Raw genomic sequence first — 24,598 nt, 5'->3', positions numbered from 1 at the left:
GCAAGGTTTCTCCTGTAAGGTCACCCCTTAGCAAAAAATTGTTTTGAATCAATGATATTTCACTTATCAAGTTTTATTATAAGAAAATGGGGAGATATTTTTCTAAACAGGCGGTGCCACGTGTTATGTAGAGAAGTAATTTATCTGAAATGAAATGTGCAATTGAAGCGCACGCTGAGTATATAATGTTCGGTTACACCCGAACTTAGACACCTTTACTTGTTCTCATTTATTTACATAACAAATCATAACAGTAACTAGACATAATTTGGATTATATTTTTCCCGCTTTGAACAGAGACCTGGATAATGTGGATTGGGACCGGTGATGCATTCCGATGCAGGCTTGCCAACACGATAAATTGGTGTATCCAGCGCATATTTGCTTGCATAATTGCAAGCTGTATTGTATATGTAGAGAAAGGGATAGGTGGGATGTGTGTAACGTGACATAGCGCAGCCTACATGGGTATTACGATCGATCATCATTTCCGCAAAGTGACCGTACTTTTCACTATAAAATTAAGGCACAAATATAATTTTAATTTATTAAATCAATTTAATTAGCTTTTCTACTCAATTCACTTACAAATTCCACGCTACACGAAATGAGCTTATATAATTGCTATTGATCAACGAATATTCACCAAACCATAAACCCATTGACATTGCCATAATATCCTCTACATTAGCCTCTAAATCACTTTGCCGATCAACCCCTGACAGATTTTGCCCAACACTTGGAAAACGGTAGGAATTATTACAATCATCGTGTTCGACATAGCACACTTTAAGATTCAGTGAGGCAAGATAGGCGAGCTCTTCATCCCACACCATGGTGGCCATACGCGCAGCTGGATAATAACCTGGCAATTTACCAAGCGCTACGAAATTCCGACGTTTATTATGTTCATGTAAAATGTGCTCATGATATCGGCGCAGATCGTAGAGCATGGCATCGGCTGGGCAATTTTTCCGGAAACGCTAGAATGAAAGAAAAATTTGGCTAAGTTAGGACTAAGAGTAGTTTCGGGATTCAAATATATTCTTAGAAAGATGAATGTCAAGCAAACTTATAATTTTCTCCTGAGATATTTCTGAGCGACCATTGGTCCCGCTTGGAGTGAGCTTCATCCTTCCGGCTTACTAATGAATGATGATTGGATTTCATAAGAAGAACTTATATAGATTTAAGACTTTTAAGATTCAAGGGGTTGTGTAGCGAAACAAGGGGTAGGTAGCGTAATTAATAACTTCTCAATTGTCAGCCTCACTTAGCTGCGGCGAATCCTGTTTATTTAGCTGGCGAGACTCAGGCGACTACAAGTGCCTCACGGAAAGAGGGGATTTGATGATATTGAAGATTTAACGTCGCCATATCGAGTCGTTCTCACGATAGTCGGCCTAGTACTTTAATAGTGCTAATTTCCGGAGTGTACCTGATAAATACTCCACAAATGGCCATCATAATCGATAAAACTCACAAAAACCTTCGGGAATTCTCCTAAGGCTTGCAGAAGAATAAGACGCTTCGTGTTTATGACGAGCAGTACACTATGCAACGTCTATACATGCGGCATGACTCAATATATGGTATCCATGAAGTCAATTGAAACTTCGCTGGCCAGCTATTGCATGGCAAACGAAGTAAATGCGTGTCATCAAATCTTCGACTAATTAATCCGACTGTTTGAACAACGATGCCTTGCTTTCAGAGTAGGAAAGAGTAACATGTCTTACTTTTCGCGACCTAGGGGTTGAGAATATGCTCGTTTGCATACTGCCCGGTTGCAGTGATGGTGAATGGGTTTTATTTTACCGTCTTGTGTAGCAGCCCTCAACATCAATGCGTCACACAAGTATTGAGGTCTTTTCCTTATGCCAAGCGCGGTATTCATTCGCTTTTGCATTTCATTCTTAGTAAATTAGATTTGATGTTGAAACACCCTAACATCAAAACGGTGAGCTCTGCCCGGGAATTTAAGTAGACGCTTCGACGATCATTATATCAACAGTCAGTTGCATTTATGACCGTTGCTCTAATATGCTTCCGATCTTCTACGTTTCTAATAACGATTGCGAGCAAAGTACACAGCCACAACCATATTTGCATAGCACTTACCAGGCATTATCTCAGTAAAGACAACGAGACGATGTTTGCATCACAATTCAATTCAATACAATTCAATTGCGCAGCCTATTGTAACCTCTACCTCACCATTATATGAGAAAATATAGACCAAATCGCATATCTGTCAGAACACCGCTCTCAAAATATCTACGGGATGTAAAAAAAACATAATATTCTCTGAGAAATATGCCATAGCTGCTTTAAGAGGACCTTCATCACATGCGCAAAAGAAGACATATTCTGCAAAGGATTTCCACTGTGTTCAGAAAATAGCTGGATACCCCCAATAGGCGTTAGTTATTGCAAAGCAACTATGTCTGACGGAACTTGCCAAGCCTAAACTGATAACCACCAATTAGTGGTCACTGATGATGATGAACTTGTCGAAAGAAATTAGGCAAGAGTAAATTCTTTCATTGACGGCCACCGTGGTATGGTGGTAGCATGCTTCGACTGAGGACCATGGGTTAAACTCCCGGAAAAAGTAGCATCGAAAACTAAGAAACAAGTTCTTTCAATTAGAAAAAAGTTTTTCTAGTTGGTCGCCCCTCGGTATTTCTGCCGTGAAAAGCTTCTCAGTGATAATTCATCTGACTTGCAGATGCCGTTCGGAGTCGGCATAAAACATGTAGGTCCCGGCGCGCCAATTTGCAAGGAAAATAAAAGTAGCACGACGAAAATTAGAAAAGAAGCTCGGCCTAAATCTCCTCGAAGGTAAATAGCGCCAATTGAATTTGAGCTCTAGTTTAGTTTTCGTATAGTCGGCCCTGTTTGGTTTGCCATACAATGTGAAAACAACTGTTGAGCTCGAAAGAATATTAGAAGATAATATCAAATACCAAAAGAAAGACGTATCTATTTTAAAAATGGAATGTCAAATATCAAAGTTGCAATAAAGGATCAATAAATAATAATTTTGGACACACTCTTAACATAAGCTTCAAATTTACCGTTAGCTTAAACAATTAATACTTGACTTTTGACTTTAGGCCGAGCTTCTCTTCCAATATGAGTCGTGCTCTTTTTAGTTTTCCTAGAAATTTGCGGACCGGGACCTACATGCTTCATGCTGTCTCCGAACGGTAGCTACAAGGATCTGCCTTGCATTCTCACTAAGAAACTTTTCATGACAGAAATACATTCGGAGTTTTTGCAAACCACTTGCGGGGGGCATACCAGCTTAGAAAAACTTTTTTCTAAACTCTTGGTTTTGATTTGCCCGGGACTTGAACCAAGGACCTTCAGTGTGGTATGTTGGGCATGCCATTGCCACACTAAGGTATCCGCCACACCGTTAAATTACCTTCTTCAAACTCCAAACTCAGCTAATTATGGCTAAATACTTTTGTTCCAACATCAATAATGTCTGTGAGGACATACCCTCAGCAAAAAGCCTCTCACCAAGGAAGAGGGATATTATCTCTCACCGAACAATGTGAAATTCAATAGTATTATCGGATAACGATGATGATGAGCCTTAACAAGTTGATACTAAGAAGTGAAAAAATACCATTTTCATCAAGATCTTAATAGGTATCCGGGGCAAAGTGTGAGTCTCTCTGCCAAAATCAAGTGAAAAACCGTCCATTTTCATAGGCCTCTGCTGTCACAAATCGACTAACACTGCAACTATCTACAAGATAAAGCGCCAATCTAAAGGAAGAAGAAGAACCCGCAAATCACTTACCCCATTGTTGTTGCATGCAATATGCCATTTGCCATTCGGACAAAGCGCTGGATCACACCAATTTAATCTGTGCGGGTGAGATGCTTCTACTGATAATGTGTTTAAAAAAAATAATGAACTCGACAAAAGCCACCATACGTAAAATATGTAAATCGCAAACATTTTTTCAATATCCTCTTACTTAATTTCTCAGACAATATGTTTATGTAAGTAAAGTCTAATTATGGCCATATCTGATAACTTATTAAAACCGAACAGCGCGCGACTTTGGCATTTATACTCCTTTAATCGAGATCATCAAATCGATTGAGGGCATTTGCTTGGCTAATGATGTTGATGACTTTACAGACGCTGCTATTAAGGCGATTGTTGTTTTGTTAACGTTTTAAAGGTTGATTGCTTTTGGTATTACGTGGGGTACTCTCTCCGTCACTGGATTATGTCTCATCAACCCGCAACGTTTACTCACTTCCCAGCAGACGTAGGATTTGATATGATTTTGCTTGGAATTTTTTCTTTGTTTTATAAACTATTTTTTTTTTGGTGTTTCATAATTAAAACAAACAAATAAGGAAATCTAAGTTCGGGCTGAAAGTCAACATTATATATGTAGTCATATATTGAGTCATCTTTGAGTAATCTAAGCTTGGACGCCTTTACACCACACGTTATGCTATTTTTATTTTTAGAAGCACAATAACTAACCATGCATCTTAGTTGTTGTTGCTAAGAGGAGAGATCCCTATTGCTCAATGTATAAAAAGATTTTAAAATCATTTTTTAATATACCAAATATTTTGGGAAAAACTGAAACAACGCTCCATAATAAGGACGGACATTGTGACAGCTGTTTCGAGTATAACTTGTAAATCTCCTAAACTATTTCCAGAGGCTCGAACTCGCAGCGAATTAAAGGGCTTTTGCTTGGTTTTCATTTGATCGATACCTCAACTCGACCCGCTGGTCAGCTGCGGTCAAAGGCAATTCCATTAGGTCACATTACTGACTCCAAGTCGATAAAGCAATGCGTGGTCAAAACCCGCTCTAAACTTTAATGTTCATTTATTTCACAACCCATTTCATTATTTCCCGTTGTTTACACGCTTTGACCTTAATTATTGCTTTTTAAGTTAGCAAATGGAATTTGAATGTCAAATTTCCCCCACAGTTGGGCTATAGCCGTTTTCAATTACTAGTCAATTTAATTGCCACTTTGTAGTCAAAACATTGATATTGTCAAATTTGTGGCCAAATAACTGTCATCAAAAACTACCCCAAGCTGACCCGCTCGTCAGTTGAGGTCAAATGGGAACGCTCCCATTATGTCACACAGTAAAAAGTGGGGTCTTACTTTTAATACCAGTTGCTATTGTACTTAAACATTTTTCGTATTAAATTTGTGTTTTAATTCTAAAAAGTTTTATTTTAAGACCAAGAAATATTATTGAAATAAATTTTAATCCAAAATGGCTTTGAAACAAAACTTTAATCAATGGTGATTGTCGCGTTTTAAAAATATTAATACTTTGCAGTTTTAATCTAAGACCAAAAAAATATTAAAGTTCGCTCTCTAATATTTTAAGTATCATTGGTTTAAAACAAAACCAAAAAAGTATTAAGAAATTCTCTCAATCTCAGTTATATTAATGTTACTTGGCTCATTAGTCCTACTGGCTTAAAAGTAAAACCAGTAAAGTACTAAGACGTGCTCTCATTCCCAAACCTTAATACTTTTTAGTTTTAATTTAAGATCAGAAAGGCATTAAGACGCTCTCTCCAATATTTTAAGTATTTTTGGTTTTAAAACGAAACCAAAAAAGTATTAAGAATTTCTCTTACTCCCACTTATATTCATTGTACTCTGCACATTAGTACTATTGGCTTAAAGGTAAAACCAGTATCACTTGCCCGACTATTAAAAAAAAAATAAAAAATAAATAAATGTAAGGCGCGATAACCTCCGAAGAGATCTAAGGCCGAGCTTCTCTTCCAATTTGCGTCGTGCTCCTCTTGATTTTCCCTATAAATTGGCCGGACGGGACCTACATGTTTTATGCCGACTCCGAACGGCATCTGCAAGGCAGATTAGTTTTCACTGAGAGCTTTTCATGGCAGAAATACAATCGGAGCGCTTGCCAGACACTGCCGAGGGGCGACCCCGCTTAGAAAAAATTTCTTCTAATTGAAAAATCTTATTTCTAAAATTTTGATGTTGCTTTGCCCGGGAGTTGAACCCAGGGCATACGGTGTGATAGGCGGAGCACGCTACCATCACACCACGGTGCCCGACTATTGGGAAAGCGTATTGTGCACGATGTTTCTGAAAATTTAACACGAACAAGTGCGTTTCATTAAAATCACAAATCCTGAAAGTCGTGAGTTCTCGACGAACGAAGCAGCAATTGTATCAAGTAAGTAATGTAAATAATTAATGAAATTTTGATAAAATAATTGTATTTCTTGCCAGTTGTTGCACAATTAAACATTAATATCGATTGTGCAATAACATTGAGAGACCGCGATGGAGCTGAAATTCTTGTGGACGATTTTCAAGAAATTATTTGCCAATATAAAAGCTGTAGCTGGTTTTTATTGGAAATAAATGAAAATTTGACAAAGAAGGGATCATCAGTAGCTAAGAGTTTAAATCACGAGGTAAGTATAAGAATAAATGCCAAAGTTTATTTTAATGGTAGAGTATTCACCAGGAGTTGTAAAACTATCTACCTACTGTGGAGATTTCTCGTGCATTCTTGAGGAATACAAAAAACTAACAATTTAAGTGATAGCTCCCGACGTTCCATAGTGCGCGAGTGTGCCAACTTTTTACGAAAGCATTGTGGAAATTACCCTAAGCGTGAGGAAAAATTGCACTAGCTGAATCAGTGATACGTCTTTTTCCACTTTATAAGGCTACTAACAGCAAGGAGGAATTTTAAGTACACAATAAAACTCTCAATAAGGCGCTAAAACGTTCTTATGAACCTTAAAAAAATAATATTTAGAAGTAGTTGGTTTATATAGCCTGCAAAATGTAAGACCATTTGAAGTCCACAATATACATTCGAAAATGTTTTTGTTAATGCCCTGTGAAATAATAGAATAAAATTTAGTATTATTAAACTTATATAAATTATATAAATAAAACATGCATTTCTATTTAAATAATTAAATTGGGTTTTCATTTTCAGAACTCTTCATTTTAATATATATCAAATTTCAAAGATTTCAGTGGAATTTCTTCTAAATTTTACTTGAAGAGGACTATGCACGGGCTTATAATTTTGTTGACCACTATACGTTAAAAAAAAACTCCCGGTTGGTTTTAATACCAAAAATTTACTAAATAAAATTAAATTTTTGATTTGGATACAATGCCTTTTTAGCACTAAAATATCATATATGGGCTTATTTTAATACGAATATAGTATCAAATCCAGTACAATTTTGCCTTGAATTCAGTGCCTCTCTGGCATTAAAATATCAATTATGGGTTTATTTTAATACCAATAATGTACTAAGTACAACCAATTCTTTTTTTGGCTTAACTTTAATTCCAGTTATTATTAAATCTATTTCGGTACACGGATAGATACAAAACCATTTTAGTTTTATTTTAAAACCATGAAATGTATAGAAATTAGTCCCATGGTTTGCTTTTCAGAGAGAATCTTTGAATGAATATCCCTCTCTTTAATAAAACCAGCATGGTTTTAATATAATACTTTATGGCATTGTTATATATAAATGCCAAATTGGTATTAAAAGTAAACTAAAATTTTTACAGTGAACATATCTGAGCCGCTGGTCAGTTAAGGTCAAAGGCGTTTCCATTATGTCACATAACTGACTCTATCTAAGTCGATAAACCAGTGCGCGGTCAAAACCTACGCTAAAGTTTGTATTCATGTATTTCAGAACTCATTTCGAGAAATAGTTATTTCACACGCTTTGGCTGGGATGCCTGTTGGCAAACAAAAATAAATTGCCAACATGTTAGCAAATTGAATTTGAATGTCAAATTTGCCATACCGTTGGGCAATAGCCGTTTTGAATTATTAATTATTGGTCAATTTAACTGTACCTTTGTTGTTAAAACGAACGCTAAACTCATTCGACGAAGTACGACAGGACGTTTTCATTGATATTGCCAAGTTTGTGGTCAAATCTAATAAAAATCAAACATTAGAATATTCCCGCGCCAGGCTTACATTTCTTTATTTATTTAACACAATGGTTGTAGAAGTTCGGGTTAGTACCATAATGTTGCTAATTTTCGGAACGTATCATATCAATATCCGATAAAGGACCATCATCATCCATAATACTCCCCAAAATCTGCGGGGAGAGTCCTAGTCGCTGCAAAAAGAAGAAGAAAACAGCTAAGTTAAGTCTTCTAAGGATGGACCCATCTCATTTTGACTATCTACATATCTATCAAAAAAGTTCAGTTTTGTCGGTGGCTTCGACGATTGGAAGTGTTTATCCAGGCACTGTACATTTTTTGTGGGTCAGCCCCAATTTGACAGCTGCAGGTAGAGTCCTGACGTTGTTATATGAAGGATAAAGATACTTCCAGGATATTTTATCGATGCTGATGGTCCTTTACCGGATATAGATTCGGTTGGGTCTTGATAATTTGTTAGTGATTCACATTTCGTCAAACAAGCACATTCAAGTCGTCGTTTCGAAGCAAATGAATACGGCGTCAACCGAAGGAGCAGGTATCATTGTTTTAGTAGCATTTAGAATAATCTGGCAGAAACTATACAGGACCTTTATGGCTCCTAATAGAACTATTCAACCAGCAAGGAAATGGAATAACCTCAGAAAAACTAGACAGTTTCTAGAAATAATTTGCCGTTCAGATAACACATTGAATACTCTAGCTAGATCTTTTACAGAAAATATTGAAGTATTAAGAACATGGTTGTCGTTATAATGATAAACGCAAACTTGTAACTGAAGTTGAATTAATCATTTCATACATACAGTTATTTAAAGGTGGAAGCAAATGTTAAAAAGTGTTACGAATGCATAGTACATCAGGATTAATTTGCAATCATATTGTAACGAATTTTGGGAAATTCCGCTTATTTGAAACTTTCTGCTCGAAACTTTCGAATAACTAAATTTTTGAATAAATCACTCTAATATTCTGTATTGCAAAATGGTCTTTATTAGAATACTTTGGGAGTAGTACAATTATACTTCACAATTATACTTCACTTCGCAACTGATAGCGTTTTAAATCAAACTGAATAACTGATTAGTTATTACTCAGCTGGCGCTGCTTTTATACTCTCGGTTTCTTCGTTCACGCATTTCACACAAGGGAACGTACCCAAATTACGTGACCCCTTTAGGGGGGAGGGTGGGTTCCTTTAGGTATTACACCTGGCCCAGGGGGGAGGGGATTGGGGCTTTGTCACGTAGTCAATAATCTCTAGAAAATCTTGCAATTTTTTTGTGGAATTTATTTCGCGTCTAAAATTTCCATGAAAAATCATCAGAAAAATGTGCACGGTAATGCAGTGGACGACGTGTCTCGCGTGCGACCTCTGCATGTCCTCTCCAGGAGACCAAAAGAGAGCTTATGTGTCGTGGAGCAAAGCACGGAGTGGATAGACATCGAGGCTGTCGACGAGGAAAAATTTTCACGTCTGAGGAAACTCCTGATGCAACTGCTCCCATAATCCACGATATACTACCGATGGTCACCGACGGGTGGGAGGGGAATAAAAAGTTGTAGAAAATGGGTCACGTAGTTTGGGTACATTCCCTAAGGTCTAGTAATTTCGCGAACAGTTGTATGGCATACGTGGTTAGTTACCATGTATATCTGTAGTCCACGCCTCTCCGTTAGCCATGTGCGTGTGTATGTGTGAGTAACTACTTCGCTGATGACTACATATTTGTGTGTGAGATATCTTTTCGTCGCCTTCTACATAAGAGTGGCTGCTTTATTGTTGTTGTGCATTTATTTAGTAGCAGCTTAGTGATGCTAATATTCGTCGCAATAGTTAGAATGCCATTCGACATATACAGTTGAAGTATTAAGGAGGTGCGGCTGTCGATCCATGATCATATCCAAGTATTATTAAAAAACTTTATATCTGTAAATAGTCCACTAGTCCTAGGGTATAAAAGAAGTTAGCGCTATGACAAAAGAAGAACGCGACCAGATTTGAGTCACTCGGGCGTTATGCCCATTCAATCCATTAGAATGCCGATCCTGTAGGCCCTCTTAAGTGATTAGATTTTCACGTTAAGCCAAATTCTCTTCACTGATTTTAAAAGTTCTTTTTACAGCGGAAAACGACGCTCCCTGTTAGGCGATTATACTTAAATGTTCATTTCATTTATTTAAGAACTTAACGGCTTTGCCAAATGACATTGAGCCCATTTTCAATACCAATTTATTCTAGGATGGGCGAAAGATGTGGCTCATTAGATTTAATTCCGGAGGATGCAGATGCCTTTGACATATGCAAATATATCTCTCTCCGTGTATATCATTACAATCGACAGCTAGGTATAACAGCCAACAAGTATATAGCGTGGGCACGTGTCTCAAATTCAACATGTGCAGGCCTTGAAGTTTGCAAAAAAATTTGAGCCAATTCTAAATGCTGCTTGATTTGTATTCTTAAAATAAAATGCGCATACATATATTTTTTTATACTCAGTTGAGCAGAGCTCACAGAGTATATTAAGTTTGATTGGATAACGGTTGATTGTACAGGTATAAAGGAATCGAGATAGATATAGACTTCCATATATCAAAATCATCAGGATCGAAAAAAAATTTGATTGAGCCATATCCGTCCATCCGTCCGTTAACACGATAACTTGAGTAAATTTTGAGGTAACTTGATGAAATTTGGTATGTAGGTTCCTGAGCACTCATCTCAGATCGCTATTTAAAATGAACGATATCGTACTATAACCACGCCCACTTTTTCGATATCGAAAATTTCGAAAAACCGAAAAAGTGCGATAATTCATTACCAAAGACAGATAAAGCGATGAAACTTGGTAGGTGGGTTGAACTTATGACGCAGAATAGAAAATTAGTAAAATTTTGGACAATGGGCGTGGCACCGGCCACTTTTAAAAGAAGGTAATTTAAAACTTTTGCAAGCTGTAATTTGGCAGTCGCTGAAGATATCATGATGAAATTTGGCAGTAACGTTACTCCTATTACTATATGTACGCTTAATAAAAATTAGCAAAATCGGAGAAGGACCACGCCCACTTTTAAAAAAAAATTTTTTTAAGTAAAATTTGAACAAAAAATTTTATATATTTACAGTATATAAATAAACTAGCCTTTACCCGCGGCCCCGTCCGCAAGGAGAAAATTAAATATATGGGATATTCACGTTAGCCTGCTTATCAAGTTATCTGTTTAAAAAGATGTGTCTGTCCAATACATTTTATTTTCGTAATTGAGTAAAAAAAGAACTAAATGAGCTGATAACCTGACAGGATCCCCAAATGATCCCGAAATTATCCAGAAAAATCCACGAAATGACACCGACGCTATCGCGGACAGATCCCGAAAACCATTTAGAAATGCCACGGAAGGGTCTCCAAAAGTTCCCGGAATAGTCCCAAAAAACCCGAAATGACAACGACACGATTCTAGACTTATTCAGAGAACCACAAAGAAATGATGCCTGAAAGGTACCAAAATGATCCCGAAATAGTCCCGAAAAAGTTCCGAAATGACCCTGACGGGCTCCCGGACGGTTCTCAAAAACCATCCAGAAAATATCCAGGAAGGGTCTTTAGGGGATCCAAGACGGATCGCGAAAACCATACAGAAATGATTCCGGAAGGGTCCCAAAATGATCCCGTATTAGTCCCGAAAAAGTCCTGAAATGACCCCGACGGGATCCCAGACGGATTCCGAAAACTATCCAGAAATGATGCCGGAAAGGTCCTCAAATGATCCCCTAATAGTCCCGAAATGACCCTGACGGGATCTCGAACGGACTCCTAAATGACCCTGACGGGATCCCGGACAGATCTCGAAATCCATCCAGAAATGATCTTGGAAACCCAAAATAATCCCGAAACAATATCTGAAAAGTCCAGAAATTACCCCGACGGGATCCCTCACGGATCCCAAAAACTATCCAGAAATGATGCCGGAATGTCCTCAAATGATCCCCTAATAGTTCCGAAATGACCGAAAACCATCCAGAAATTATGCCGGAAGGGACCCCAAATGATCCCGAATACCATACAGAAATGATGCCGGAAAATACCCCAAATGATCCCCAAATAGTCCCAAAAAAGTTCCGAAATGACTCGGAAGGGATCCCGGACGGATCCCGAAAACCATCCAGAAATTATGCCGAAAGGGTCCCCTAATGATCCGATACCAGTCGATAAAAAGTCCCGAAATAACCCCGACGGGATCCCGGACGGATCCCCAAAATCATATAGAAATGATGCCGGAAGGTACCCCAAATGATCCCGAAATAGTCCCGAAATGACCCTGGCAGGATCCCGTACGGATCCCGAAAACCATCCAGAAATGATGCCGAAAGGCTCCCCTAATTAGCCCGTATTAGTCCCGAAAAAGTCCCGAAATGACCCCAACGGGATTCCTGACGGATCCCGAAAAGCATCCAGAAATAATGCCGAAAGGATCCGCAAATCATCCCGTATTAGTCAAGAAAAACTCCTGAATTGACCCCGTCGGGATCCCGGATGGATCCCGAAAACTATCCAGAAATGATGCCGGAAGGTATCCCGAAATATTCCCGAAATGACCCTGACGGGATCGCGGACGGATCCCTAAAACCATCTAGAAATGGTGCCGGAAGGTACCTCAAATGATCCCGAAATAGTACCGAAATGACCCCGACGGGATCCCGGACGGATCCCGAAAACCATCTAGAAATGATGCCGGAAGGTACCCCAAATGATCCCGAAATAGTCCCGAAATGACCCCGACGGGATACCGGACGGATCCCGAAAACCATCCAGAAATTATGCCGAAAGCGTCCCCAAATGATCCCGTATTCGTCGAGAAAAATTCCCGAAATGACCCCGACGGAATCCCGGACGGATCCTCAAAACCATACAGAAATGATGCCGGAAGGTACCCCAAAGGATCCCGAAATAGTTCCGTAATGAACCTGACGGGATCCCGGACGGATCCCGAAAACCATCTAGAAATGGTGCCGGAAGGTACCCCAAATGATCCCGAAATAGTCCCGAAATGACCCCGACGGGATCCCGGACGGATCCCGAAAACCATCCAGAAATGATGCCGAAAGCGTCCCCAAATGATCCCGTATTAGTCGAGAAAAAGTCCCGAAATGACCAAGACGGGATCCCGGACGGATCCCGAAAACCATCCAGAAATGATGCCGAAAGCGTCCCCAAATGATCCCGTATTAGTCGAGAAAAAGTCCCGAAATGAACCTGACGGGTTCCCGGACGGATCCCGAAAAGCATCCAGATATGATACCGAAAGGGTCGCCAAATGATCCCGTATTAGTCGAGAAAAAGTCCCGAAATAACCCCGACGGGATCCCGAACGGATCCTCAAAATCATATAGAAATGATGCCGGAAGGTACCCCAAATGATCCCAAAATAGTCCCGAAATGACCCTGATTGGATCCTGGACGGATCCCGAAAACCATCTAGCAATGGTGCCGGAAGGTACCTCAAATGAACCCGTATTAGTCGAGAAAAAGTCCCAAAATTACCCTGAAGGGATCCCGAACGGATCCCGAAAACCATACAGAAATGATGCCGAAAAGGTCCCCAAATGATCCCGTATAAGTCGAGAAAAAGTCCCGAAATGACCAAGACGGGATCCCGGACGGATCCCGAAAACCATCCAGAAACGATGCCGAAATCGTCCCCAAATGATCCCGTATTAGTCGAGAAAAAGTCCCGATATGACCCCGACGGGATCCCGGACGGATCCCGAAAACCATCTAGAAATGATGCCGGAAGGTACCCCAAATGATCCCGAAATAGTCCCGAAATTACCCCGACGGGATCCCGGACGGATCCCGAAAACCATCCAGAAATGATGCCGAAAGCGTCCCCAAATGATCCCGTATTAGTCGAGAAAAAGTCCCGAAATGACCCCGACGGGTTCCGGACGGATCCCGAAAACCATCGAGAAATGATGCCGAAAGGGTCCCCAAATGATCCCGTATAAGTCGAGAAAAAGTCCCAAAATGACCAAGACGGGATCCCGGACGGATCCCTAAAACCATCTAGCAATGATGCCGGAAGCTACCCCAAATGATCCCGTATTAGTCGAGAAAAAGTCCAGAAATGACCCCGACGGGATCCCTGATGGATCCCGAAAACCATCTAGAAATGATGCCGGAAGGTACCTCAAAGGAACCCGTATTAGTCGAGAAAAAGTCCCAAAATTACCCTGAAGGGATCCCGAACGGATCCCGAAAACCATACAGAAATGATGCCGAAAAGGTCCCCAAATGATCCCGTATAAGTCGAGAAAAAGTCCCAAAATGACTAAGACGGGATCCCGGACGGATCCCGAAAACCATTCAGAAACGATGCCGAAATCGTCCCCAAATGATCCCGTATTAGTCGAGAAAAAGTCCCGATATGACCCCGACGGGATCCCGGACGGATCCCGAAAACCATCTAGAAATGATGCCGGAAGGTACCCCAAATGATCCCGAAATAGTCCCGAAATGACCCCGACGGGATCCCGGACAGATCCCGAAAACCATCCAGAAATGATGCCGAAAGCGTCCCCAAATGATCCCGTATTAGTCGAGAAAAAGTCCCGAAATGACCCCGACGGGATCCCGGACGGATCCCGAAAACCGTCCAGAAATGATGCCGGAAGGGTCCCCAAATGATCGCGAAATAGTCCCGAAATGATCCCGGAATAGTCCCGAAAATGTCCCAAAATAATCCCGACGGAATCCCGGACGGATCCCGAAAACTATACACAAATGATCCCGGAAGGGTCCCAAAATTATCCCGAAATAGTACCGAAAAAGTCCCGAAATGACCGCGCCGGGATCCCGGACGGATCCCGAAAACCATCCAAAAATGATCCCGGAAGGGTCTCGATATGACCCCAACGGGATTACAAATAAGACCAAGCTAATTGTAGAACCATTTTAATAAGGCAACAGGCGCGTTGGAGCGAATGAAGAGTTACAAAGAAACATACAGGTAAAGCTAATAAAAGCGTGCTAATAAAAACAACTGAAGGAGGGCGGATGGCGGGAGGAGGAGAGTACCACTGATCGTTTTTCCAAAATTGTTTAGATCTCGATCTGTATGAGCAGATACCAAAAATGATTGATTTTAGGACAAAATTTACATTGAGTTATAACAATTTATAGATTTTGCACGAGAGGGGAAAGGAGGGGGGGAGGGGGTGTATCACTGCTCACTTTGTAAGCCCTCGACTTATTTCTCCCATTGAGTTTGTAATATTGGTGAAGGTCAGTATACGTAAAGTTATAATGTGTAAAAATTGTTAAAAAGTAATTATTCGAAGGGGTCGTGGGACCCCCTTTTCATGTTCGAAAAAAATTTCGCCAGTAGCCTATTATCTCTGTCCCAAATTTCATCAAAATCCGTGAAGCCGTTCTGGCGTGATTCAGTCGCAAAGAGAAAAAAATATAATAATTAAATTATAACTGTTCCTAGGGGGCGGAGACCACGCCCCTTTTGAAAAATATATAGCTAGTAGATCCTTCTAGACTATTGGCTATATGCATGCCAAATTTCATATAAATCCGTCCAGCCGTTCTTGCGTGATTGAGTCACAAAGACAAACGTCTGGACAAACATCCAAACATCCAAACATCCAAACATCCAAACATCCAAACATCTAAACATCCAAACATCCAAACTTTTCCATTTATAATATACTAGCCTTTACCCGCGGCCCCGTCCGCAAGGAAAATTTTAAATATATGGGCTATTCGCGTTAGCCTGCTTATTATCTGTTTAAAATTTTGTTTTCTGTCTAATGCATTTTATTTTTGTAATTGAGTAAAAAAACGGACTAAATGAGCTGATAACCTGATAGGATCCCAAATGATCCCGAAATTATCCAGAAAAAGCTACGAAATGACGCAAACGCTATCGCGGACGGATCCCGAAAACCATCCAGAAATGCCCCGAAAGGGTCTCCAAAAGTTCCCCGAATAGTCCCAAAAAAACCCGAAATGAGAGCGACACGATTCTAGACGTATCCAGAGAACCACACAGAAATGATCCCTGAAGGTGTTCCAAAATGATCCCGAAAAGGTTCCGAAATGACTCTGACGGGCTCCCGGGCGGATCTCAAAAACCATCCAGAAAATATCCAGGAAGGGTCCCTAAATTATCCCGACTAACTCCAGAAAAAGTTCCGAAATGGCTCCGAGGGGATCCACGATGGATCGCGAAAACCATACAGAAATGATTCCGGAAGGATTCCAAAATGATCCCGAAATAGTCCGGAATTGACCCAGATGGGATGCCGCACAGATCCAGAAATGATCCCGGAAGGGTGCAAAAACTATCCCGGAAAAGTAACAAAAAATCCCCAAATGGCTCCTACGGCATCCCGGACGGATCCAGAAATGATCTCGGAAGGGTCCCCAAATGATCCAAAAATGGTCCCGAAATGACCCTGATGGATCCGGCAAACAGAAATTATGCCGAAAGGGTCCCAAAATGATCCCGAAATAATACAGAAAAAGTCACGAAACGACCCCTAGATGATCCCCAAATGATCCCGTATTAGCTCCGAAAAGGTCCCGAAATAACCCCGACGGGATCCCGGACAAATCCCGAAAACCATCCAGAAATGATGCCGGAAGGAATCCCAAATGATTCCGTAAAAGTCCCGCATTGATTTCGACGGGATCCCGAACGGATACCGAAAATCATCCAGAAGTGATGCCGGAAAGGTCCTCAAATGATCACCTAATAGTCCCGAAATGACCCTTGAGGGGTCATGGATGGATCCCATAAACCATCCAGAAATGATCCCGATATAGTCCCGAAGAAGTCCCGAAATGACCCTGACGGGATCTCGAACGCACCCCTGTATGACCCTGACGGGATCCCGGACAGATCCCGAAATCCATCCAGAAATGATCTTGGGAGGGACCCCAAATGGTCCCGCAATGATTCCGAGGGGATCCTGATCGGATACCGAAAACCATCCAGAAGTGATGCCGGAAGGGTCCTCAAATGATCACCTAATAGCAAAATGACCCTGACGGCATCCCGGACTGATCCCAAAATCCATCCAGAAATGATCTTGGGAAGATCCCAAAATTATCCCGAAATAGTCTCGGAAAAGTTCAGAAATTACCCTGACGGGTTCCCGGACGAATCCTGAAAGCCATCTCTAAATGATCCCGAAAAAGTCCCGAAATGACCCTGACTGGACCCCGAAAGGATCCCGAAAACTATCCAGAAATGATGCCGGAAATGTCCTCAAATGATCACCTAATAGTTCCGAAAAGACCCTGACGGGATCCCGAACGGATCCCGACAACTATCTAGAAATGATGCCGAAAGGGCCCGCAAATGATCCCGTATCAGTCGAGAAAAAGTCCCGAAATGAACCCGACGGGATGCCGGACGAATCCCAAAAACCATCCAGAAATGATGCCGGAAGGGACACCAAATGATCCCGAAAAAGTTCCGCAATAATTCCGATGGGATCCTGAGCGGATACCGAAAACCATCCAGAAGTGATGCCGAAAAGGTCCTCAAATGATCACCTAATAGTCCCAAAATGACCCTGACGGCATCCCGGACAGATCCCGAAATCCATCCAGAAACGATCTTGGGAGGGTCCCAAAATTATGCCGAAATAGTCTGGGAAAAGTCCAGAAATTACCCTGACGGAACCCGGACGAATCCTGAAAACCAATCTTAAATGATGCCGAAAAAGTCCCGAAATGACCCTGATGGGACCCGGAAAGGATCCCGAAAACTAACCAGAAATGATGCCGGAAAGGTCCTCAAATGATCTCCCAATAGTTCCGAAAAGACCCTGATGGGATCCTGAACGAATCCCGACAACTATCCGGAAATGATACCGAAAGGGCCCGCAAATGATCCCGTATTGGCCGAGAAAAAGTCCCGAAATGACCCCGACGGGATGCCGGACGAATCCCAAAAACCATCCAGAAATGATGTCGGAAGGGACCCCAATGATCCCGAAAAAGTCCCGCAATTATTCCGACGGGAATCTGAACGGATACCGAAAACCATCCAGAAGTGATGCCGGAACAGTCCTCAAATGCTCACCTAATAGTCCCAAAATGACCCTGAGGGCATCCCGGACAAATCCCGAAATCCATCCAGAAATGATCTTGGGAAGGTCCCAAAATGATCCCGAAATAGTCTCGAAAAAGTTCAGAAATTACCCTGACGGGTTCCCGGACGAATCCTGAAAGCCATCCTTAAATGATCCCGAAAAAGCCCCGAAATGACCCTGACGGGATCCCGAAAGGATTCCAAAAACTATCCAGAAATGATGCCGGAAAGGTCCTCAAATGATCCCCTAATAGTTCCGAAATGACCATGACGGGATCCCGAACGGATCCCGACAACTATCCAGAAATTATGCCGAAAGGGTCCGCAAATGATCCCGTATTAGTCGAGAAAAAGTCCCGAAATGACCCCGACGGGATCCCGGATGAATCCCAAAAACCATCCAGAAATGATGCCGGTAGGTATCCCAAATGATCCCGAAATAATCCCGAAATGACCTCGTCGGCATCCCGGACGGATACCGAAAATTATCCAGAAATGATGCCGGAAAGGTCCACAAATGATCCCCTAATAGTCCCGAAATTACCCTGATGGGATCCCGGACGGATCCCGAAAACCATCCAGAAATGATGCCGGAAGAGCCCCCAAATGATCCCGAAAAAGTCCCCAAATGACCCTGACGATATCCCGGACGGATCCCGAAAACCATCCAGAAATGATGCCGGAAGAGCCCCCAAATGATCCCGAAAAAGTCCCCAAATGACCCCGACGAGATCCCGCACGGATCCCGAAAACCATCCAGAAATGATGCCGGAAGAGCCCCAAATGATCCCGAAAAAGTCCCCAAATGACCCCGACATACTCCAGAAAAGGTTCCGAAATGGCTCCGAGGGAATCAACGACGGATCGCGAAAACCATACAGAAATGATTCCGGAAGGATCCCAAAATGATCCCGAAATAGTCCGGAAATGACCCAGATGGGATCCCGCACAGATCCAGAAATGATCCCGGAAGGGTCCAAAAACTATCCCGGAAAAGTAACAAAAAATCCCGAAATGGCTCCTACGGCATCCCGGACGGATTCAGAAATGATCTCGGAAGGGTCCCCAAATGATCCCAAAATGGTCCCGAAATGACCCTGATGGATCCGGAAAACCATCAAGAAATTATGCCGGAAGGGTCCCCAAATGATCCCGAAATAAAACAGATAAAGTCACGAAACGACCCCTAGAGGATCCCCAAATGATCCCGTATTAGCCCCGAAAAAGTCCCAAAATGACCCTGACGGGATCCCTAAAGGATTCCGAAAACAATACAGAAATGATGCCGGAAAGGTCCTCAAATGATCCCCTAATAGTCCCGAAATGACTGTGACGGGATCCCGACAACTATCCAGAAATGATGCCGAAAGGGTCCGCAAATGATCCCGTATTAGTCGAAAAAAAGTCCCGAAAGGACCACGACGGGATCCCGGACGAATCCCAAAAACCATCCAGAAATGATGCCGGTAGGTATCCCAAATGATCCCGAAATAGTCCCGAAATGACCTCGTCGGCATCCCGGACGGATCCCGAAAATTATCCAGAAATGATGCCGGAAAGGTTCCCAAATGATCCCCTAATAGTCCCGAAATTACCCTAATGGGATTCCGGACGGATCCCGAAAACCATCCAGAAATGATGCCGAAAGGGTTCCCAAATGATCCCGTATTAGTCGCGAAAAAGTCCCGAAATGACCCCGACGGGATCCCGGACGGATCCCGAAAACCATCCAGAAATGATGCCGAAAGGGTTCCCAAATGATCCCGTATTAGTCGCGAAAAAGTCCCGAAATGACCCCGACGGGATCCCGGACGGATCCCGAAAACCATCCAGAAATGATGCCGGATGAGCCCCAAAATGATCCCGAAAAAGTCCCCAAATGACCCCGACGAGATCCCGGACGGATCCCGAAAACCATCCAGAAATGATGCCGGAAAAGCCCCCAAATGATCCCGAAAAAGTCCCCAAATGACCCCGACGATATCCCAGACGGATCCCGAAAACCATCCAGAAATGATGCCGGAAGAGCCCCCAAATGATCCCGAAAAAGCCCCCATATGACCCCGACGAGATCCCGCACGGATCCCGAAAACCATCCAGAAATGATGCCGGAAGGGTCCCAAATGATCGCGAAATAGTCCCGAAATGATTCCGGAGTAGTCCCGAAAATGTTCCAAAATAACCCCGACGGGATCCCGGACGGATCCCGTAAACTATACAGAAATGATCCCGGAAGGGTCCCAAAATGATCCCGAAATAGTCCCGAAAAAGTCCCGAAATTACCCCGGCGTAATCCCGGACCGATCCCGAAAACCATCCAGAAATGATCCCGGAAGGGTCTCGATATGACCCTTACGGGATTACAAATAAGGTGAAGCTAATTATAAAACCATGTTAATAAGGCAGCAGGCGCATTGGAGCGAATAAAAAGTTAGATAGAAACATACAGGTAAAGCTAATAAAAGCGTGCTAATAAAAACAATTGATGGAGGGCGGATGGCGGGAGTAGAGGAGAGGACCACTGATCGTTCCTCCAAAATTGTCTAGATCTCGTTCTGTATGTACCAGATACCAAAAACTATTGATTTAGGAGAAAATTTAGATTGAGTTATAACAATTTATGGATTTTACACCAGTGGGGAGGTGATAAAGGGGGGCGGGCGGAGGGTGTCACTGCTTACTTTGTAAGCCCTCGACTTATTTGACCCCTTGAGTCTGTGATATTGGTGAAGGCCAGTATACGTAAAGTTATAATGTGTAAAAATTATGAAAAATAATTTCTCGAAGGGGTCATGGGACCCCCACCCCTCTTTCCATGTTCGAAAAAAATTTCGCTAGTAGACTACTGTCTGTGTCCCAAATTTCATCAAAATCCGTGTAGCCATTCTGGCGTGATTCAGTCGCAAAGACGAAAAAATATAATAATTAAATTATAACTGTTCCTAGGGGGCGGGGACCACGCCCCTTTTGAAAAATATATAGCTAGTAGATCCTTCTAGACTATTGGCTATATGTGTGCAAAATTTCATCCAAATCGGTCCAGCCGTTCTTGCGTTATTGAGTCACAAAGACAAACGTCTGGACAAACATCCAAACATCCAAACATCCAAACATCTTAACATCCAAACTTTCCCATTTATCTAATATCTAATATATATTATTTGGGGACTTTTTCGGGATCATTTGGGGCTCTTCCGGCATCATTTCTGGTTGGTTTTCGGGATCCGTGCGGGATCTCGTCGGGGTCATTTGGGGACTTTTTCGGGATCATTTGGGGGCTCTTCCGGCATCATTTCTGGATGGTTTTCGGGATCCGTCCGGGATATCGTCGGGGTCATTTGGGGACTTTTTCGGGATCATTTGGGGGCTCTTCCGGCATCATTTCTGGATGGTTTTCGGGATCCGTCCGGGATCCAATCAGGGTAATTTCGGGACTATTAGGGGATCATTTGAGGACCTTTCCGGCATCATTTCTGGATAATTTTCGGTATCCGTCCGGGATGCCGACGAGGTCATTTCGGGATTATTTCGGGATCATTTGGGATACCTACCGGCATCATTTCTGTATGGTTTTTGGGATTCGTCCGGGATCCCGTCGGGGTCATTTCGGGACTTTTTCTCGCCTAATACGGGATCATTTGCGGACCCTTTCGGCATAATTTCTGGATAGTTGTCGGGATCCCGTCACGGTCATTTCGGAACTATTAGGGGATCATTTGAGGACCTTTCCGGCATCATTTCTGGATAGTTTTTGGAATCCTTTCGGGATCCCGTCAGGGTCATTTCGGGGCTTTTTCGGGATCATTTAAGGATGGCTTTCAGGATTCGTCCGGGAACCCGTCAGGGTAATTTCTGGACTTTTCCGAGACTATTTCGGGATCATTTTGGGACCTTCCCAAGATCATTTCTGGATGGATTTCGGGATTTGTCCGGGATGCCCTCAGGGTCATTTTGGGACTATTAGGTGAGCATTTGAGGACCGTTCCGGCATCACTTCTGGATGGTTTTCGGTATCCGTTCAGATTCCCGTCGGAATAATTGCGGGACTTTTTCGGGATCATTGGGGTCCCTTCCAAAATCATTTCTGGATGGTTTTTGGGATTCGTCCGGCATCCCGTCGGGGTCATTTCGGGACTTTTTCTCGACTAATACGGGATCATTTGCGAGCCCTTTCGGTATCATTTCTGGATAGTTGTCGGGATCCGTTCGGGATCCCGTCAGGGTCTTTTCGGAACTACTGGGAGATCATTTGAGGACCTTTCCGGCATCATTTCTGGTTAGTTTTCGGGATCCTTTCCGGGTCCCATCAGGGTCATTTCGGAACTTTTTCGGCATCATTTAAGATTGGTTTTCAGGATTCGTCCGGTATCCGTCAGGGTAATTTCTGGACTTTTCCCAGACTATTTCGGGATAATTTTGGGACCCTCCCAAGATCATTTCTGGATGGATTTCGGGATCTGTCCGGGATGCCGTCAGGGTCATTTTGGGACTATTAGGTGATCATTTGAGGACCTTTTCGGCATCACTTCTGGATGGTTTTCGGTATCCGCTCAGGATCCCGTCGGAATTATTGCGGGACTTTTTCGGGATCATTTGGTGTCCCTTCCGGCATCATTTCTGGCTGGTTTTTGGGATTCGTCCGGCATCCCGTCGGGTTCATTTCGGGACTTTTTCTCGACTAATACGGGATCATTTGCGGGCCCTTTCGGCATCATTTCTAGATAGTTGTCGGGATCCGTTCGGGATCCCGTCAGGGTCTTTTCGGAACTATTAGGTGATCATTTGAGGACATTTCCGGCATCATTTCTGGATAGTTTTCGGGATCCTTTCGGGGTCCAGTCAGGGTCATTTCGGGACTTTTTCGGGATCATTTAGAGATGTCTTTCAGGATTCGTCCGGGAACCCGTCAGGGTAATTTCTGAACTTTTCCGAGACTATTTCGGGATAATTTTGGGACCTTCTCTAGATCAGTTCTGGATGGATTTTGGGATCAGTCCGGGATGCCGTCAGGGTCATTTTGGTATTAGGTGATCATTTGAGGACCTTTCCGGCATCACTTCTGGATGGTTATCGGGATTTTTTGTTACTTTTCCGGGATAGTTTTTGCACCCTTCCGGGATCATTTCTGGATCTGTGCGGGACCCCATCTGGGTCAATTCCGGACTATTTCGGGATCATTTTGGAATCCTTCCGGAATCACTTCTGTATGGTTTTCGCGATCCATCGTGGATCCCCTCGGAGCCATTTCGGAACTTTTTCTGGAGTTAGTCGGGATAATTTAGGGACCCTTCCTGGATATTTTCTGGATGGTTTCTGAGATCCGTCCGGGAGCCCGTCAGGGTAATTTCGAACTTTTTCGGGACTATTTCGGGATCAATTTGGTACCCTTCAGGCATCATTTCTGTGTGGTTATCTGGATAAGTCTAGAATCGTGTCGTTGTCATTTCGGGTTTTTTTGGGACTACTTCGGGAACTTTTGGAAACACTTCCGGGGCGTTTCTGGATGGTTTTCGGGATCCGTCCGCGATAGCGTCGAGGTCATTTCGTGGCTTTTTCTGGATAATTTCGTTATCATTTTGGGATCCTATCAGGTTATCAGCTCATAAAGTTCTTTTTTTTACTCAATTACAAAAATAAAATGCATTAGACAGAAAAAAATTTTAAACAGATAACTTTATAAGCAGGCTAACGTGAATAGCCCACATATTTCATTTCTTCCTTGCGGACGGGCCCGCGGGTAAAGGCTAGTAATATATATATTAGAATATGTCAACATTCAGCTCCAGTAATGATATGGTACAACAAAATACAAAAATAAAAGAAAATTTCAAAATTGGCGTGGCTCCGCCCTTTTTCATTTAATTTGTCTATGATACTTTTAATACCATAAGTCGAACAAAAATTTACCAATCCTTGTGAAATTTGGTAGAGGCTTAGACTCTAGGACGATAACTTATTTCTGTGAAAAAGGACGAAATTGGTTGAAACCACGCCCAGTTTTTATACACAGTCGACCGTCTGTCCTTCCGCTTGCCCGTTAACACGATAACTTGAGCAAAAATCGATATATCTTTACTAAATTCAGTTCACGTACTTACCTGAACTCACTTTGTATTGGTATAAAAAATGGCCGAAATCCGATTATGACCACGCCACTTTTTCGATATCGAAAATTACGAAAAATGAAAAAAATGCCATAATTCTATACCAAATACGAAAAAGGGATGAAACACGGTAATTGGATTGGTTTATTGACCAGAAATATAACTTTAGAAAAAACTTTGTAAAATGGTTGTGACACCTACCATATTAAGTAGAAGAAAATGAAAAAGTTCTGCAGTGCGAAATAAAAAACCCTTGAAATCTTGGCAGGTATTACATATATAAATAAATTAGCGGTATCCAACAGATGATGTTCTGGGTCACCCTGGTCAACATTTTGGTCGATATCTGGAAAACGCCTTCACATATACAAATAGCAC

General features: G+C 42.3%; 1 protein-coding gene across 1 annotated transcript; it reads right to left on the bottom strand.

The window, feature by feature from the left end:
• Window positions 1-219: 219 nt before the first annotated feature.
• On the bottom strand, window positions 220-4,037 carry LOC137247162 (venom allergen-1-like). Its single transcript, XM_067778247.1, has 3 exons — window positions 3,818-4,037; window positions 589-983; window positions 220-513 (listed from the first exon to the last, which is right to left on the bottom strand). The coding sequence occupies exons 1-3, from the start codon at window positions 3,977-3,979 to the stop codon at window positions 258-260; spliced, it is 813 nt and encodes a 270-aa protein (XP_067634348.1). The 5' UTR covers window positions 3,980-4,037; the 3' UTR covers window positions 220-257.
• Window positions 4,038-24,598: the final 20,561 nt, after the last annotated feature.

The sequence above is a fragment of the Eurosta solidaginis genome, chromosome 3 (genome assembly GCF_040869045.1).
Source record: "Eurosta solidaginis isolate ZX-2024a chromosome 3, ASM4086904v1, whole genome shotgun sequence".
Classification (NCBI taxonomy): Eukaryota; Metazoa; Arthropoda; class Insecta; order Diptera; family Tephritidae; genus Eurosta; species Eurosta solidaginis.
The sequence above is the reverse complement of the archived record's forward strand: the minus strand, read 5'-3'. Positions and strand labels throughout refer to the sequence as shown.